The sequence below is a fragment of the Antedon bifida genome, chromosome 4, assembly GCF_963402885.1.
Source record: "Antedon bifida chromosome 4, ecAntBifi1.1, whole genome shotgun sequence".
NCBI classification, from domain to species: domain Eukaryota; kingdom Metazoa; phylum Echinodermata; class Crinoidea; order Comatulida; family Antedonidae; genus Antedon; species Antedon bifida.
Window position 1 is genome coordinate 23,772,886 of NC_136229.1, and position 20,320 is coordinate 23,793,205.

Below are 20,320 nucleotides of genomic sequence, written 5' to 3' on the forward strand. Positions count from 1 at the left end.
GGAAGTTCATAGCAATTTAGTTCTTATCAAAATGAAAGTTATAACATGAGAATACAAATTATTGTGTTTGCGCCCTCTAACAACAAGATGGGTTTGAAACTTTTTGGAACAGTTTTTGCATTGGACTTCGTGCGCGAAATTCAAACAAAAAAAAATTTTTAAATTTCAGCTTGGTTCCTTTTAATATTTCATGGTAAGATATAAATCCTATTTTTTTGTCAGTTTGAGTATTAAGCCTAGTACTGGAGGGTTCAGTTAAGTTAGTTTGCTAGGCAGGGCGGCTAGCCTAGTTTAGGCCATTGTTTTGTTCTCTGCATGAGCACCAAAGGCTACTCCTCCTGGACCCTGGTTGTAGCAGCAGCAGGCCCGGGCGCAGCTAGCTGGAAGGAACGACTGTCACTAATAATATACAAGGTAGGCCTAGTATTAGTAGACTATAGTTTGTTCTAAAATAAAATCTAGTATGGAGTTGGATATATTATCAGTTGGTTGTTTTCTTTGTATGTTGGATATTTAAAAAAAATCAATATCAACTGAAAATAATGCTGATTGATTGTAAAAAATGGAGGATCAAATACAATTACAGTTTATTATGTTATTAGTCAAAATCGTTCTATATAATGCTATAATATTTACATCCTATTTGACTAGGCCTGTGTATTGTTATTGTATGCCTTTTTTAATCAATCAAATTGAAAAGTAGGCTAGTATGGTTTAAATAATGCATTGTATTAAAAGAGAGACAACAACACTGGAATCTCAGCATGATGGAGGTAAACCTACAGAGACTTTTGTATTACATACATCAATCAAACACATCCTAATGCTATACTAATGTTATTGAATATGTTTCACTGCTGGATACAAAGGTGGGTTTGAATGTATTGTCTAAAGAATCCAATAAGCCTACCATACCTTATAACAAAAATAACAAAACTACATAAAGGTAGAAAATAAAGGTTTTTTTTAAAGTTAAAATCTGTTTCAGACACTTTTGATTTATAATCTATCATGATTCTGTGTTTGAATATTTATACAACTTGATATTCCATGTACACACAGCAATTTTAGAATTGAACTGAGGCTGTGTTCATGTACAGATTAAAACAAGTAATTAAATGCCATAAAATAATATCCTAGCATCTACAACATCAACAGAAATTAATATATTAAAAAAAATTATAACATGTGGTATAATTTAACTCCAAGAAGGATTTAATGCAGAATTATCAAGCAAGTAGATTATTTGGTTATAACTTCATTTTCCCACTCCTATTCCTATAGTAATATTTATTTTATTGGTAGGATCTGACCCTAGCTAGCTGCATATTATTTATTGTTATAATAAATCATGTTTATTCTTATTTATTTCCAAAATATTTTACGAGCTATGTGGTTCATCCAGCCGAAGTAGATCATAGCAACCCTCAGAATAATACAATTTGACAATAACACAAATAATCTTTAAATAATGCGCTGTTCTTATGTAAAATTATGCAAGAATCCTACAACAATCTTGAATTTCAAGTAATGTCCAAGTAGCTTATCAAGGATAGAAATTTCTCAAGTACCTTCTTAAGTCATTCTGTTTACAGAAAGTCTACCTTCAGTTTTTATCATTCAAAGGTCTCCTACAGTACATGTATTTAATCACCTACGATGTTCCACTACAATTATATTTAATGACTTGTGTGAAAAATGGTAAAATCTGAGAAAACTGTGTGTGTGACTGTGAGAGTGAAAAATCACTCTTTATTAAACTGAGATTCGAACTTGGACTTGGAAAATACTTGATATGCAGATGCACCTCTACCACTTGGAATTTTATTTAGGAAAACAATTATTTCAATTTTATTGTGATATGAGAGAACGGCCTGAGCATTTTGTAAAGTCATTCTAGGGTGTTCTTCTATGGTATCAACCAGGGAAAAATTTCATTTTACAATTTTGTTTGGCAATGCTAATCAAACTGATTTTTGAGTCGAGATACTCAATTATCGTATTGTATTTTTTGCTACACAATTTTTGAAATGTGTAGAAGGTCCTTTTGTATACTGTAGCTTTTTGTTATGCTACAATGTAATTATTCCCTGCCAACCTAGCAATATTGTTATCAATTGGACTGTCAACCAAATCTGAGGTCCCTACTTCTTTCAACACAATTAAAAATCAGTTAAACAAATTAGCATCTTCACTGTCACTATAATTATTTGTTTATTATGCGTTAATTATTTTGATGCAGGTACTGTACTTGTTATTAACCTGTCACAAGCAAGATAAAAGGTTGACCAATAATAAACATTTTATTACCATTCATGATACTGTAGTAATTAACTAAGAAATAATTAATTGAGAAATTTAAAATAATTAGCTCTATAAAAGAGAATTAAACAGTCGCAAATAACAGGGCGGCAAATCATTAATAGTTACCAATACCTTTTGTGTCAGTTGTTTGTGACGTTATTGTGGCTTTGTGATTGTTGGCTTTCAACTTGTCTTTTAAATTTCAACCCACATAAATTATATTCTTTTCAAAACCTGTTTTATCATCAACAGGACAATGATTTATATTGGAATATTCCATTATAAGAATGGGGGGTGTTTTATATTTTTGTAGCAGAATTTTTGTGATTTCAAATAAATTTAATAATAATTTTATAATATTAAATTATAAGATAGGGTTTGGGTCTGTGACATACGTAATTGGCCACAAAATGGGGGTGGGATTATACTGAGGCAGATTGCATTAAATGTGGAAGTCTTGTGAGCTTATTAAGCCTAAATTAAAGGGTTGGATTATATTTGAACATGCGATTATACAGGTAGTCACTCCTAAAGATGATCAAAGTACTGTGTATTTGTTTGAAACGAAAAAACTGAACAGTTCTTTTCAGAAATATAGTACTTAAATTAAACATACTGTACATATGTACTGCAAACTTGATATAAACATTTGATTTCACCATGTAAACCTTCAAACAATAAGATATTATTTAAACTATGATTTAATTAACATGGCTTTTCCATAGGCCTGATTGGATTAAAGTTGATGCATAATAAAAGGGCAGAGAGAGAGAGAAATAAATAAATAAAGAATTAATGGTAGAAAAGTGTGATGGAAACATTACCGTAATTGTGAATATATTTTATTATTATTAACATGCAACTAAAATGATTTTTTGACATGGTCTATTTGCCTTGTCTTGTTTGATTTCAAACTTAAAGCATGCTCATTCATTGAACTGTGAATTTGTATTGATTCATGTCAACAAACGCAATGTTTGTAAAGAATCATTGATTTAAATATTTAACATGGTTCGTTGATGGACACTCAATTGTAGGTTGATGTTGGGTCAATCATTGTATGATATGATATTTGATGGTCACATGAGTAACATTTGCAAGTCATGGTGTTAGTTATCACCTTCAATAACTTGATTAAAAACATTTTTTTATAATTGATAACAAATTGTCCAATGAATAGATGAAGAAGGATAATCACCGATTCATTTCATTATTTAATTTTGATGATTTACCGTACTGCAATTTGTATTTTAAACCAAAACTGAACAGACTTAATGGGTTGTTAATGTTAGTGTTAGATACAAACTTAAAGTATGCAGCCTACTCAACGTATTTACTGTACACTGTACCAGATGAACTCCGATATTTTGAGTTGGTCTATAACCACATGGACCAAAATTTGTGGGTCTGGGCTTGTATACCCTAGGGTGTGGGCTTATCCATGAGTTTGTACATTAAATTGTAGATTCATGATGATATACAGTAGGCCTAAACCACATCATACTACCAGTGAATTATTAAACTACTGTATTTTGCATGGTGCTATTAATTTCCTAAGTAATTACTTAACTATGGACTTAATTTACACTACAAATATTACTACTAGTAGCTTTAGTAGTCGGCTAGGCTTGGACATGCGATAGTGCATTCACTTTCGGTCAACAAAGCTGTTGAGTGAAGTGTTGACATTTCGCTCGTTTTCTGTAAAAGCTTATTTGATCTGGGGGAAATGACAAACACAACGTGCTGGGTTGCTTCAGGGTTTAAAACAACAACTTAAGTTGTACGCTCAGTTTAACAGTTACCAGCTTACAGGAAACTTACCAGAAAAGTGCATTTAATGGATTATTTATATACAGTAAGTTTATAATATAAAGATAACAACTTGAATGTTAGGAGATAATTTATTGTAGTACACCCACATTAAAAGGAGAATACAAATACTTGGATTCTCATTCTATCATTTCGATTTATTAATATTAGTTATTGTTATTGTACTCTTGTAGAAGCATCAAATCATTACTTCAATTAAATGTCTGGGGATGAAGTTGGTCTCTGAGATTCAGACCCCCACAACCATGCATCAACAAAATAATCTGATACAGTAGGCCCTACTTAAACCACTGTTATTAGCCTACTGTTATTACTGTACTGTAGTTTGTAACTTCAAAGTGGCCTAAGTTATTGTACTACAGTCAGAGTCACTTTCCTAATACTGGACACACTTGGGCTGGCCTAATGTTTTTGGACCTCAAGAAAAGTCTGGTATTGGGAGAGGTGAATGTTTTTAAAAGGTTCCATTTTTGTTTTTATTGTATTCTAAAAGCTTTTCATAAAGTTAACTCGATATTTTACGTGGTAAACAAGAGTTATTTGATTTTGAGAGTTAACTGATCTGTATCAGGGACTAAATAAAAAAAGAGTGACGACTTATGTGATATTACAATATTTCAAACCTGAAGTTGACAACATGGTGCCAGTATTTAAATCTTACAAGTTACAATAGCATGAAGTTTGTATTGTACCTTGCCGGGAAAATGTGTAGATATAATGACTGATGATAAAGAAAGATACTGACGGCAGTGTTGCAGTACCAGTCTGTACAGGATAGTGTAGTATTAATCATATCTAATATTAGTATCGTATTATCTTGATTTAAAACAGATTATTTTGATTGACTATTTCTAATTTGTAAAAGTACTATAAAGTTATTGTATCATTATCGTCTGGCCTGTTTTCAACAAAGCTCTTCTTAACCGAAAATGCTTTCAATTACATAAATACAAAATAAATGATTGTTTAGGCTTGGATCATTTTCTTCGTGTAAAACTGTAAGAATTTTAGTTAACTTTAGATTATAATAGAATGAAGGAAAATATTATTGTTTATTTTATGAATATGTGGGTTTGCTGTTAAGTGATATTAAAATAGCACAACATATTATTCAATAGCATACAAAAGTATTATATAAATGAACTGGTTTTTTCTATAAGTTCATATTCCCTATTTGTTATTAAGTTAGTACCCTAGAATATTTGTTAAAAAGTTCAAACTTATTAACCTAACAATTTATGTTATTATATACTGTATTTAATGGACTGTAACTAATGTATACACTTAAATATATAAGTGTAGATTATAATCATTATGTATCTGTTCACTTAATAGACTTGTTCTATTCATTTCATAATTGCATGACAGCTATTGTACAAGATATGTATATAGTCTGTGAATTTATATTATCCTCCTCATAAAGTTATACACTGTTACACTTAAATCTTTTGTGCATTTTTATGATTGGAACTTTTTTTCAAACAGGGTTAATGACTTTAGATCAAAAATAAGTTTTTGTTGAAGGGCCAGATCCAGAATGTTGGGACAGCCTATCTTAGTGTAGAAGGCCCTTTAAAGCTCTGTCTACACTATCAAACTTTATGTGACAACAAAATGTGATGTGCCCATATATAGACATGATGATGTCATATCACTACCATATTTGGACATTTCACTACCATATTTTGGCACATCACACATTTTGTCAAACTAGTTTGATTGTGTAGACAGAGCTTTAAATTGGAAAGCTGACTCAGCCTTTCTGTGGATTTACTGGGGTTTTAAATTGTTACAAAAATTTAAACCAAAGATCCGAAAATATTAAATAGATGATTTGAATTGAAAACGATGTAAGTAAAGGGGAAGTTTAATCTATCACATGGTTTCAGAGTCATTTTTTAGTGTAATAATAGTAAACTCATATCATGAACAAAAAATAAAACTTGGGATTATGAACTACGGTATAACACGGTATTATGATTTAATGGATAACTGCAAAGTTTTTGGGGAATTGACCTCGGCCCCTACAAAAAAATGGAAAAGACGTGGGTGTTGTATAAACACAGCATTAGTCCTAACCGAACAACCCCTCCCAAGAATCAGTGTACAGTACATAAATTGAAATCTGTTGATGACTTTGTTTCCAAGTATGACACCACCACAACAGAAACACCTGTAAAATAATACTAATAAAGTCCTACCACCTCTCATTAAAAAGTTCATTCTAGTTCAGGTAAGAACCTACTTCCTCCTCAATTGTATTTAAATATTGTTTTATGCGGCTTTTCAACAGGAAGTGCGTTCAATATGAAATTTGAACTATACATTATTCTTAAGCTCTGTCTACACTATCAAACTAGTTTGACAACAAAAGTGTGATGTGCCCAAATATGGTAGTGATATGCCCGAATATTGTAGTGATATGACATCATCATGTCAATATGGGCACATCACATTTTTTTTGTCACATAAATTAAAGTTTGATAGTGTTTAAAACAGAGCTTAAGAATAGTGTACTGTTTGTGTTAATACGATTTGTGACTGAGGACACTGTTAGTGTTATGTACTGTACGTTGAATGTATACCGTATATGATAGTCATGTGACACTTTGTAGTTGTTTTTTTTCATTTATCTGTTTTTGTATATCTCCGAGCAAACATAATTTCTGTATATTTTATATGCAAATAATGAAAATAAATGGAAGTAATTTTCCACTGATGAATGAATGTACAGTACTGTGTTGAATAACAAGTACATTATGTCTTTAATGTGAGATTGTATGTTACAAAATATCCATATTATATGATCACTTTCAACCATAAAATTGAAATTGAAAGCCATTTAATAATTTGTGCAACCCCGCCCTAGTTTAAATACTAGGATTTTGACCTCTATGACCCAATAACGCATCGTCCGTTAGTAATATGCCAACAGGGAATTAAAAATTAAAATAAAACATGTTTATTATTTGTTAATTATATGGTTTTTGTGTACAAGAAAATGCAGGCTTATCCTGTAACACTCATCAAATTTCTTTTTAATATTTGTCTCTCTTTAAAAGTTTATATTAATTCACTATTCTTATCTGTAGAAATTAGTATCGTTTGTATACTGGTTTCTTTACTAATTATGTTATATTGTCGTTTTACAGTATGTACATATTTTTTAATTTATAATAATTTTACAGAAACATTTAATTTTTGCAGTGCATTTCAGGTTTAATATTAAATAAACAAAAAGGGACAGACTTACTAACTAACAAAATATCAAGTACAACTGTAGATAGATATCACAATGCAATAAAGTAGACGAATCACATTAAATATTATGGTAAAACATGAAAATACAAGTTTGAAGAAGAACAAATAAATCGTTCTCAACATTTGTTTTTTAACTCTCCAAGAATGTTTGAGATTAGACCACCATCTTTTTGCCAAAAACAATTAAGAATTTTTAACAAATGCGGGAGGTCTAACATGAAGTTTATTGATGTACAACAGTATGGTGAGTTGACATGAAAGTGAATGTACTTTTCATAAATATCTGTTATCCAGTGTTTTTATTTTCTAAACTAACATTCTTTATAATTGCATGAGATTGCCAAAATAATGTCCAGGAAACGTGTTTGCTAAAACTTGGTTCCCACTATGACGTAACGCAAGGACGTAAGCGCAACACAAGCGAGTTGACCAATCACAAGCAAAAATTTGGATAATCCATCGCTTGTGATTGGTGAAATTGCCTACGTCGCCCTTACATTGTTGCGTTATGTCCTAGTGGCATAGCCAAACTACACACAACATTGTGTGCTATGCATAGTATCAAATGTTATACTGCAGCAACATAATATACAACTTTCTTACTCCAAATTCAAAATTTGAATACATTTTAATATTAAAATTGTCCCTGTCATATATCATGAAGTGCAATATACCTTCATAGAAAAAAAATTATACTAGTTTGTTTTTCATATTGATATAAAAAAGCATATCAGACAAAAACAACAATTTTTATTTATTTTGTCACTTTCGGTCATTTATATTCAACTTCCTCTGATAAAATTACTCTCATTCAAACAAAAGACAATACATTACATTTATGCTTATAAATTGGTTTCATATTAGAGAGTCTTCTTTTTTGATGGTGTCAATTTTACATTAACAAATACACACAGTTAACAGGGACGTATCCAGGTTGGTAGGGTGGAGGGAGTATAATGCTAGGGGTACATGCTCCTGGCCCCCACCCTTTTGACTGACAGCTAAAATAAAAAATACTACTACTACTTGACATTATTCATTATTATTAATATTATATTGTTAGACTCTCCATTAAAAAAAATCATGAACCATTAATGGATTGTTAATTCAGAAAATTTACAAGCAAATAATATATTGCTTTTACCACAAAGTTTGAAAACCCTACACCATAATGGAATAGTCTGGTAATGTCAAGTTTGTCAGTAAAAAAGCAAAGCAGTTCATTCAGTAGGCAGCCAGTGCATATGACGCATATAACGTCAAGTTCTAAGCCGTTTCTAACATGGGAATATTGTATTAGACCAACTGTTGATACTAACGATGTTACATTGCTGTAAATATGCTGAATAAATTAGTTTAACTTGAGCAACTGTGGTATTTCAACTATTTGCAAGGAATACTTATTGAATTGGTAAATATGTTTTTGTATAAGGTTATATAATAGTTAATACTGTACTGTAGGATGGCGTGAAATAGAGATACTATAGGATATGATCTTATTGATTTTAAAGGATGTAATATAATAATTGTCATACACTGTACAGTACCCCCACCCACACATATTACAGTAATTAACATTTTTTTAAATGTATTAATTTTTAAATTATTTATATGTTATACAAAAATAAAGTATAGAAATAGTAGAATACGTAATATTTTAATTGAGTTAATAAAATATTTTTACTTTAAAAATTTGTAATTTATTTTTATTTGGTATTAAATTAAAAACGCTATACTCAGTATTTATCCAAGTACACACTGTAGTAAAACACTTTCCATTTGAAAGACTGATACTCAAATAACAAGTGGTAATTTAAAATCTAAATTATGATTAATTAATTAAATAATGACATTTCTTCCATTAAACACAACATAAACAATGGATCACATCATTACAAAATAATCCTGGTTTGGCCATTGATTGGTATTATGATGGTAATTGTTATTGTAGTAGCTGGGCTACCCCACCCATCCATACCTCAATCTTACAAAAGTAAAGTGCTATGGTTACACCCATCATACGTCATAATTCATACTGTACAAGGAGAAAAAACAATGCCCTGTACATACACTGCAGTACTGTATATAATAATACCCTAATACTTATAGTATCATGGCACTGTCAACCTGTCATGCCCTAGAAATCAACCTGTCATGCCCTAGGAATTACAAATGTAGTTATTGTATTCTATAAAAAATAATTGACTAATTGCCTACAATGTCAAATGCCAAATTTTCACAGAATCATATATTAAATATGTATTTTGTACTGGTAGTAGTACCTACTGTTCAGGGCCATATTTAATGCTTTTAAAATTTCTGAAATTGTGTACAACAATGTACAAGTACAGGTTAGGGACCCTCAGAAAGTCAACCCCTCATTTGGGAAATACTTACTTACTGTACCTATGAAATATGTGTTTTAAACCCACAGCCAATGTATCCCCTTTATAGGAGTTGTCAGGGGCGGATCCAGCATATAGATTAGGGGGTTGGGACTAAATATTTGATAAATGATAAAAACAATCCGTTGGGTTGCAGAAAAATAAAAATAGTCATTATTTTATTTTAAAATGACGGCTGTTAAATTTTAGTGGGGGCTAAAGCCTGGTCAGCCCTCGCCTAAATCCTCGCCTGGTTGTTGACAAAGTATCATAGCACTTACAGTCTGTCATGCCCTGACTGACAAATTCTACATACAGTACAGTACATTCTATCAAGCAAGTCATTATTTTAACCAGCCAAAACTTTTCAAGAAAATTACTAGATTGGAGGATGCAGTATAACATGGTTTCTTTGAATGTGGTTTTCATTTCTTTTTGTTGGTATGCTTCCTCTGTGGTCTTGTTGGAAGTTGAAAATAGAATGATTGAATTATAGAGTTGGATAAGTGGTCGCCAACCAAATCGATGCTAATTAACTATTCTCATGCAACAACTATTAATTACCTTTCTGCTATTTCCGGTTCAATTTACTGTGTATTGTTCAATGCAACTGAAATCTGGAATTTTAATTTAATAATTAAAATGTTTAATTAGATAAATATTTTCAGAGATATTAAAATGTGTAGATGTTTGATTTCAGTACAGAAGGTTAATTTAATAAAATCTTTATAATCTTTCTTTGAATGTTCTACTTTTTTTATGGTCAATTGAGAAATTTGTTTTTGTTAAAGGCACATAATGCTCTTCTTTGCCATAGGGATGTTCAGTAGTTCCCTTTTGTCCCTGCCAACCACTTCCAGTACTTTTTGTATTGTTTTTTGTTGTTGGCAATACTGTAAATAAGAATAATTTTGAATAACTGTGCTATGATAAAATAAGTCCCTCTATATCCATTGTTTTTGATAATTTACAGTAGTATTAATTAATAATTTCATCTTAATTAGCACTTTTGTCATTAACATTGAGATGTGGTAGATTCAGGGGCATTTTCTTCCATCACATACAAATGTGTTTGGATCAATGACGTTGTTTGTTGATACACTGTATAGTTTGTGTAATCCTATTAGGAAATAAACGAAGGCCATGGTCGCGGCTTACGCATTCACAGAACTTCTTTCTTCACAAATCTAACCAACTAATTTGCATAATGTTACCACATAATATGATAGAGATATGACTATCTGTTTGTGGCATATTAAAGTCGATGTTGTAGAAATTATTGTAAAATCACGATTTCATAATTAAATGCAATTTAATCATTGTAATCTATGAAAATAACTAATTTGTTATCCAATGCCAAACACACACTTTTCAAGGAAGGAATCAGATTTTGAATGACAATAATGAAGTATTTTATACCGGTAGTGTACAGTAATTTAATTGCATACTGTACTACTGTGAGACAGCTAAGTTTATTTATGTTTAATTTTTATTTAATTTAATAATTAATTAATATTATTGTACATTTTTGACAAACTTAATAACTTGATAAATACACTACAGTAGTGTGTAATAAATGTTCTTCATTTGATCATAATTAAAAAAATATTTTGTTTTATAAGAACCAGGATTTAGTTTTAGCCTTGGCCCACTCTGAATTGAACAATATTTAGTGGTGGTTCCTCACAAGGACAAACAGTAGGAAGGCATAATTACTATAAATCCTTATCAACTCATATCAACTGTGTATTCAATGTCATTTTAATATTTAATAATATAATTTCTCAATCAGTTAATTTTTGTTTTATTTTTAAATATTTAGAAGTTGAGCTAGGATGAAAAGAATGATCTTGTGAGAAATCAAACGTAAAATTTGGAACAGTATTTAGAAAACGTAACGCAATAACAATAATGGAGGCACCGGTCTACACGAAGGCACCAGTCTACACAAGGGCACCGGTCTACACAAGGGCTCCAGCATATCCAGTTGCTACAACAAATTTACCAGTAACAATCGTCATGGAGAAGTTACCAACGACCACGCCGGATTTATCACTGATTGACCAATGCGAGACGATCCATTATTCATTTGACATTCCTATGTGCATTATCTGCTGCTTGTTGCTAATCTTTGGAATCATATTTAGTTTTTTTGGTAAGTACTAATTTAGCGATAGCATGTTTGATTGGGTAACTTTAGGGGCAGATCCAGGGGGTTGTGCTTGGGGTGCGTGCTCCCCTTTTTGATAGCTCAAGTCTATTTCCTGCCTAGCTTACCTGGATAAACCGATAAATGTCATATTCTCCTCGATGAGCGAGATATACTCGAAAAGTAGAAAATTCAACACCCCTCCCCATAATGGTATAGTCCACAAACTATGAACTACTTTTTGACATCAATATTTGACGGAATAATGTTACAGTAGCCTCTGGATCCACCTCTGTATTGCAGTACTATAGGTACTAATTTGAGGATACTGTGCGTTGTACATACACACCAGCGATTTGGAGGTGGTGGATTTAACCAGGGAAGAGTGAAATCACTCTTCATTGGATTCAACAAACTAAAAATAAGTTTGTCTGAGTATTCTACAATTTGTACACATTAGAGATGGGCAAAATAAGTGTACTGTATGTGTATGTTTAATAGATCATGACCATGACCTTCCTTTAACCCCCTCCCCAAATCTAATAAATATAATAATGTACGCCTCTGTAAATGTGCCTGGTAACATTACAAGTAAATTACTGTTATGAATCATCGTTAGACGTCAGATAACGTGACAACTTTTAAACTGCAAATCAGATCATAAATGGTTGGTTCATAATTTGTTTAATGTAATTTGTTAGAAAGTCAGATAAACATAGAAACCTTGTCTTAAAAATAACATGGCTGCACATTAATATCATTGGCAACGAAGAGAGGAATTACAAACATTTTTGATAGATATTACAAGATGGCGCGATGGGTCAGGGGTTTATTCCTTCACTCATAATAAGCATACTTTACCAAAAACAATTTTTATAAAATGAAGACTTATTAACATTATTGTCATTTGCAATCTACCTTTTAAAAACACATTTCCTATAATACAGTGGATGATTTTCATGAACCAATGACTGTATAATAATGTACTGCAAATCATCTTTGTGGGAACTGGTTACTGTACAATATTTTTGCTTGAATTATTGCCATATACATGTGATTTGCTTATAGTTTGTATAGAGGTTTGTTCATCTTTAAAGATGCTATTTACATTGCAAAGCAGCTGATCTATGTATATTGAGCTCCCGCTGTGTTACTTCAGGGTTCTCTCTGTCTGAGGGATAGAAAGTGCCTGTATGTAGCTATGTTATGCATTCCCTAAACCCATACAAAATATCAGCAATATCATATTTTGACAATTACGCATATGAATTGTTCCTTCATTTAATTTATTTATTTGACCAAAAAACAACAACAAAAACAGGTCAGGGGTCAAAGCTACAGTACCTACACAGTAGGCCTGCAATCCTGAAATATTTTTCCAAGTGAAAATGTAAGGCTTATTTATATTCTTCAACATTGCCAAGTCTGCACTATATACTATACTGTATGTAAGAAGTGTTACTTTTAATTTAAGAAAAAAAAAACAACATTCTGTGTATTTGAAAATGTAGTCCTTTAACAAACACTTCTCCACAACATTTACAGATCCAAGTTAATACTGTAATATAAAAAAAACACCACACAATTCAAATGCTACAGTACAGTACTATAGGTCTGGTAGAACCATGTTTAGGTCCTGGGACCACTATTTTAAAAATTCCAGATCTGCCAGTAGGCCTATGGATATTTCTTTCCTTGTCGTCAACTAAATCTGATTAACACATAGAACAACGATACAGTTAAAATACAAAGAACAAGCTAGCTAGCAGACTACTTGCATAAATTGATTGTTAAACAAGATCAAGTTTCTACAAAGTGTGAGAACTATTCAGCCTTCAGCAGGCAGTAGACAGTGTCAGCAAATCAAACAAATTTATGTTCGCTTCAACAACTCGCTTATAGGCAATTGAATACGATAGGCAACACAGAGGGGAAGATATACCTGGCTGACAAGGAGACACATTGATGAAATGATGTACGTGTCGTGTTGATTAAAGCCGTAATGACGTTGATGATACCACCGCACGTGCGGTTAATCATCTTCACTGCTAATTATTTATGATAGATTGTATGTCTTATTACTGAGAAGTTTAACAAGTTTTAAATCGAAGAAACCTTGCTTTTCCTAAAAAAACAAAAATGAAATCCAAGCATATAGCCAGAGGTACAGTAGTTAGACTTAAATTATAGTCTGAAAATGGTTGGGGATTTAAACAAAACCGCCTTTTGCCTAGTGGCCTTTCCAAAATATAGACCCACATCAGAAGTAATGGTAAATAATTAGGCCTAGCCCTATAATAATTAATAGCTCATGATAATTTTTTTCCCTTTTGTGGAAAAAAGAACCTAGCAATTAATAATCCTGTGGTACAGGTTTCAAACCAGTGCCTGGTATAGGATTCCAAATGATCTGAGAATAATTCGCGAGTGTCCTTGTTGATTTGTTCAATGTCATGTTTCATTGATTTTCAACTCAATTGCTCATCAATGCTAAATACCATTACAAATTAACTCACATTATCATAATAACTTAATCATTTTGTTTTGAATGTCTATTACCGTATTAGCATTGTTTAAACAATGGCAAATATATTAAGACATCATTTTCACAATTCAAATTAGATTTCCTAGTGTATGGCATACCATGAATGCCCAAGACTTGTACTAGATAAACATTTTGGCACACATTGCGTGTCATACCTATATTTGAGCTGGAATCTAGTTCCGAACAAAATCAAAGGAATATAATACTAACAACATAAAAAATAAATTTGGGAAAATATACTACAGTAATGTATATTGTATGGAAGAAAAGCTCTGTCTATGAAACTTTTAAATGGTACATTATGATACTATTGTAGTATCATAATTGAGATCTTAACTTTGACACCAGACGTTATTATTACAATCTTTTTAACGGACATTGTTAAAAAAAAATATTCTCTTGACATTCTACGGAACATAAAAGTGATTTAAAACACCTGAACATAATAGTTTACACAGAAAGAATCACCGGATGCTAACGTTATCAAGACTATTTGTGTCGTGGATAATCCATGTATCCGCCTTTATTCGTCGTATAAAACACCTTTGAAACTGTTCATAATTGCTTTCCCATGCTAACCATGTTCTTTGGGAATGCTGTTTGTTCCTTATTCTATTTTACTTTCTATTCTTGGACTGAAATGCTATAGATATGCTTCATACACGTAGCAGATCTGCTACATGTATGAAGAGCCAATGAAAGTATACTGAAGAACATGTAAATCGGTTACCTGCGTGTACTGTAGAACTGGGCCAAAAAACATAGAGTTATTATACTGTATACAACCAGAGAGAGAACTAAACTGTCATGATAGCTGTGATTAAAGAAATCATTTATACACTCAACTTTTACTTAAAAGGATATATACAGTAGAAAATTAAAATAAATTTCCTGAAACCAGAACTTATTAGTCATGATTGACGTAAGTGGCCCCAAATTATTTTTCACTATATGATAGTATGTAATTTATATTGTAAAGACTTCAAACTTTCCACTTTTATATAGAAATAGGTATGGAAAAACAGAAAAATGTAAAAAACCATAGACTACTTTTTCATAAACAACCAAAAGAGAGGAAACCAAATTTTAGGAGGAATTTGTACAAGAAACTCTATATTCCCCTAAAGAAAAGTAACTGAATAATAATATTATCACCAGGGACCAACATAGTTGCTAAATATATAATTCCATTTTAACTCTATAAATAGTAGTTTTCCTATGGTGGTAGGTATTTGCTAGCAAAATAATAATTGGAAAATATGGGTATGAGATTGTTAACGATATTACCTCCAGTAGAGTTTTGTATGATTAAAATTGGTAGCGTTTGTCTACATTATGTCAACCCCATGCCTTTGGGTCAATTAATCAATGTGGTATTTCCTGAAATATGATTTTGTGTTGCAGGTACAAGGAAATCCCAATGCTAAAATGACATTGATTGACAGTCATTTACCATATATCTTCTGGTATAATCCCACCGCCCTAGAACATGAAATTGGGCCTACTTCCCTTCCTCTCCTATACAGGAAATTAAATAAAGGTAATTTGGTAGCAAAAGCAACCTGATTTTATTCATGACGGGCACGACATGAAGGATGTGAAACAAAGGGCATTACTAGATATGTGCACTATCTACTAAACGAAATTGAGGTTCGCCTTAAATGGTTTTATCTCATGCAAACACATTTTAATTGAAAACATTAAAAATACAATTAAATGGTTGCGTGCAATGCATTAGATATTGAAACTTCTGACATGAATAGTGAATACTACTAAGTTTAGTTTGTGATTTCTAAAGTGACTCTGAATTGACCCAGGAGGAAAAATCTATAAAACTGTAATCAGACTTGTCTGGTGTTTCTGTAGTATGTTTTTATGATGTCATTGGGGTCATACTTGACACTTTGATTCATGGTACTCACTCTACCTGATGTAAATAATAAACTACTTACAATACACAGTCTTTATTCATTTTGGTCAGTCATGTTTAAATTAGAAAATTAAATTGTCAAAAATTGAAAATAAAGATTTTTTTTTCTTATCTTGATGCCAAATTTAAAATCACATAAATAAAGCTGAAAAAGAATAATTCTTTAAAGCAATCGCCATCGTAACTTGACCTCCCTTCGGTGTAAGGTCAAATGAATGGCGCAAACATTTTACTACCATACTAAACCTCATATTAACTTTGAATTGTTTTATTTTTTGCAGGTTATCGATGCTTCAAAGCAGTGATGTTCTTAGTAGGTTTTATGTTTGGAGCGGTCGTTGTGTTATTAATATGCGAAGAGGAGGATCTGCTTTCAACAGGTGCTAACGCAGGTATTGCAGTCGGCATCGGACTTCTATTAGGATTAATTACCATGCTGGTTCAGTACATTGGACTATTTATGACCGGATTCCAGCTAGGTTTACTAATCTCAGTATCATCTCTTATAATACTTGAACAATTCTACCACCCGACAACGTTTTGGTTCCCGGTCGGATTAACATTCGGTTGTGGCCTTGTTTGCGCATTACTAACGTTACAATGGCAGAAGCCTCTTGTTATATTATCGACTGCAATCACCGGCGGATGTACGGTTGTCGTTTGCTTGGATTATTTTATGGAAATGTTTATAATGGCAAAATACGTTTACGATAGACTACGTGCAAACGAGTCGATAGCTGTTTGTTGGTTTAGTTGGTTGATCTTAGCAGTGTGGCCGATTGTTGCGGTCGTTGGGATTATCGTGCAAATACGAGTGACAGGAAAGGAATTTGATCATAAAGAAGGTTAGTTCTACAAAATATTAATTATTTAAGATTCTCAGTGCTGTACAGTATCTTCACATATGACCAAAGTATTTGTTCAATATCATAAGCGATTACCATAATATAGCTCACATGTGGTTTCTGAGTAGAAGGTTACTGTAGGCTAAGGGTCTGTGATACAGGCCTCACATGTGATGCTGTATCACAGAATTTACCTACTGTTTGATACTAGACAAATTTAGATACAGTACCGAGAATCGGCTGGATATAATAATAAAGTTAAAAACCTGTAGTATTTAATATTCACTTATAAGATTACATGCATGAGTGAGCAAAGTAATAACTTTGGGTATAATTACCTTTTAATTTAATATGTACAGGTATTTATATTTTGAAAGTATCAATAATTTAATCCTACTAAGTGCTAGTAACTTATACTACCAATTACTATTAAATCTATATAACTACTGGTGATATTAACTACTGTATTTTGTGATTCAGATATTCCAAAGCTCTTGTTAAACCATGTTTATTTATATTATTTAAAATACATCAAATTCATTTTTCTTGTAGTGGCCAAGCCGAGAGCACGTCCTGTGACCAAAAAACGATCAGAGCTGTACAAGATACGACAACAGGAATCGCGAGTTATAAAACAACAAAGGTATCGTTATTTACACCAAATACGAAGATATAATGGCGATATTCTTACACCGGTAAGTTGAAAGATTGCAATTTTTGAAATATTACGTGTTTTGTGATATGGAATTAAGGATCACTAATTAAAGGGTCATGTGTTTAAATGTTAATAACATCTAAACATTCTTATTATGATTCCATTATGCAATTAGTATTTGTTGACAAATAGCAAAATATTTATTTTACAGAGTTATTTACAGAGTGTTCATGATGCGATGTCTCCAGAAGTACCGGAAATAATGGGCACATACGCAAACCTACCACCTTCACCACCCTCACCGCCACCCAAGGGTATCACAAACTTACCAGAACTGCCTGATAATTTTAGTGACTCAACCACCGATGATAATAACAGGTGCAGTGTGGGAGATTACTTCGACGATGAGAATCGCAAAAGTTGGAATAGCTTCTCCTTCCCAGACAATCTGCCAGAAATCTTCAAGGAAGATCGCGACAGCGGTGGACGCTTCTCCGTACACGAGAATCTACCACAATTGTTCACAGATGATCGCAAGAGTAATGTTCGAAAGAGCACTGCTCGTCGGAGCGATGCTCGGCAGAGTGGTGCTAGACAGAGTGGTGCTCGGCAGAGTGATGCTCGACAGAGTGATGCTCGACAGAGTGATGCTCGGCCTAGCAGTGCTCGGCAGAGCGCTGGTCGTATTAGCGTACCATCACGAAAATTTGAGGACAGCCACAAAAGTAATAACAGTCAAAAACGTAGTAATAGTTTCCTTGGTGAGTTCACGTACGTGGACGATAACGGAGATGGACTCGGACAATACACTTACGTCGATGATGGTACGATACCGATGGTGGTATGACAATCAGCGAATATTTATGAATTGTCTCTCCCAAATGAAGAGGAAGAATCCTTATACCAGAACGATTTAAGTTAAAACTTAAAACTATCATGGTAGATGTTTTAGCGTGGAATCTTAGTACAATAAGTTTGTGACGGATGGGTGTGTGTACCTTAGATTCGGGATTCTTCTAGCTTCACATGAAGAAAGCCAATTTATAAATATTCATACTTGATACTGGTCTTACAGACAGACCAACGCATATTGTATATTTTGTAGATAGTCCTCAATCATATTGTGTACAAATAACTAATATTTCTTTAATATCTGTGTTATATCTTAAATATGTCATTTTCGCTGCATAGTGCAAAAAAAAGAAAGCAAATTTAACAATGGCAGTCTCCTTTCATTTGCTGTGTGAACAATTTGATTGGTACTACTGAAAAAAGGGTAGACATTGCAACATTTCCCTAAATTCATTGATTTTGTAGACTCTACATCCAGTGGTGCTCACTCCTGATGCATTTATAGCCCTATGTCTTGTAAATTTGTGTCCATATTTGGTCATTGTCAAATTTTACTATGCCAATATATAGTACAATACATTGTAGGTAAACATATGGTACGACTGTACTATTAATGGAACCCAACTAAACATACCATATTGATGCAAAATGTATCCAAGTCATTTTCTGTGTTCGTTTAAAATATTTGTTCATTTAATAACGATACATTAGTTCTGGTGTTCGTTAATATGATAAAAAACGTTTGTTACAGTACATTATAATTGTAGAGTCTTAATCTCCTAAACTTTTATCTCCTAGCTTAAGTTCCGTTCACATTGGATTATCAATACAATCCCTATAGGACCTGTGTTCTTTCAATTCTTGGCTATCTTATCCGTCCAGCTAATCTGTTAATACCATAGTACAAGTGTTATTATTATAGTAAAGGTTTTACTGTATCAAACAAGTTCAAATTCAGGATAACTAAGGTCGAGGATGTCAGTTTAAACGCAGCTGGTATACATAAAGTTCTAATTCGGTTTTTTAATCAGAGTATAAGCTGTCTGGCGGAATGCTCTATTAGTCACATTAGGGCCACATTAGCCAGCATAATATGAATTAATATACCACGGCTAGACCAATTAATTGTATAGTACTCTAGGCTTATCACAGCATTTCTGATCTTGTGTGTCAACCATATTATTATGATCAAATCCAAAAAATAAGTGTTAATTTAACTGTTATTTTTATATTGTCTTGTGACATGGAAATTTGTGATATGATTGATTTTGTTTGCCTTTTATTTTGCTTGATTTAATAATAAAAGTGGTTGAAATAAAAAGAAAACCTTATTAAAACTAGGCCCTGTCAGTGTTTGTGTCGACTGTGATGTGAGTATCCTTATTCTGGCCTAGCTATGTGCTCCTCAAACTCCCTTGCTGTTTATGTGCGAGCAGTGGAAGTAGATCACTGCAAGGTGTTTGCGAGTTACCAGTTAAATATGCCAACTTAGTAGAAAAAGGAGATCATAGGTCTGTGAAAAATATGACTAATCTCCATAACATTTCTCCCCATCAAGTCTT

General features: G+C 32.4%; 1 protein-coding gene across 3 annotated transcripts; it reads left to right on the forward strand.

The window, feature by feature from the left end:
* The first annotated feature begins 87 nt into the window (after positions 1 to 87).
* LOC144840043 (uncharacterized) lies at positions 88 to 20,133 on the forward strand. Of its 3 annotated transcripts, none has more exons than XM_078695675.1 (5): positions 88 to 193; positions 11,605 to 11,937; positions 16,688 to 17,251; positions 17,804 to 17,946; positions 18,118 to 20,133. In XM_078695675.1, exons 2-5 carry the CDS (start codon positions 11,694 to 11,696, stop codon positions 18,751 to 18,753), a joined length of 1,587 nt encoding a protein of 528 aa, XP_078551801.1. In that variant the 5' UTR covers positions 88 to 193; positions 11,605 to 11,693; the 3' UTR covers positions 18,754 to 20,133. The 3 variants fall into 3 exon arrangements, with proteins under 3 accessions (XP_078551801.1, XP_078551803.1, XP_078551802.1); XM_078695677.1 differs by having other exon boundaries at positions 18,130 to 20,133; XM_078695676.1 differs by lacking the exon at positions 88 to 193 and adding an exon at positions 8,640 to 8,809.
* Positions 20,134 to 20,320: the final 187 nt, after the last annotated feature.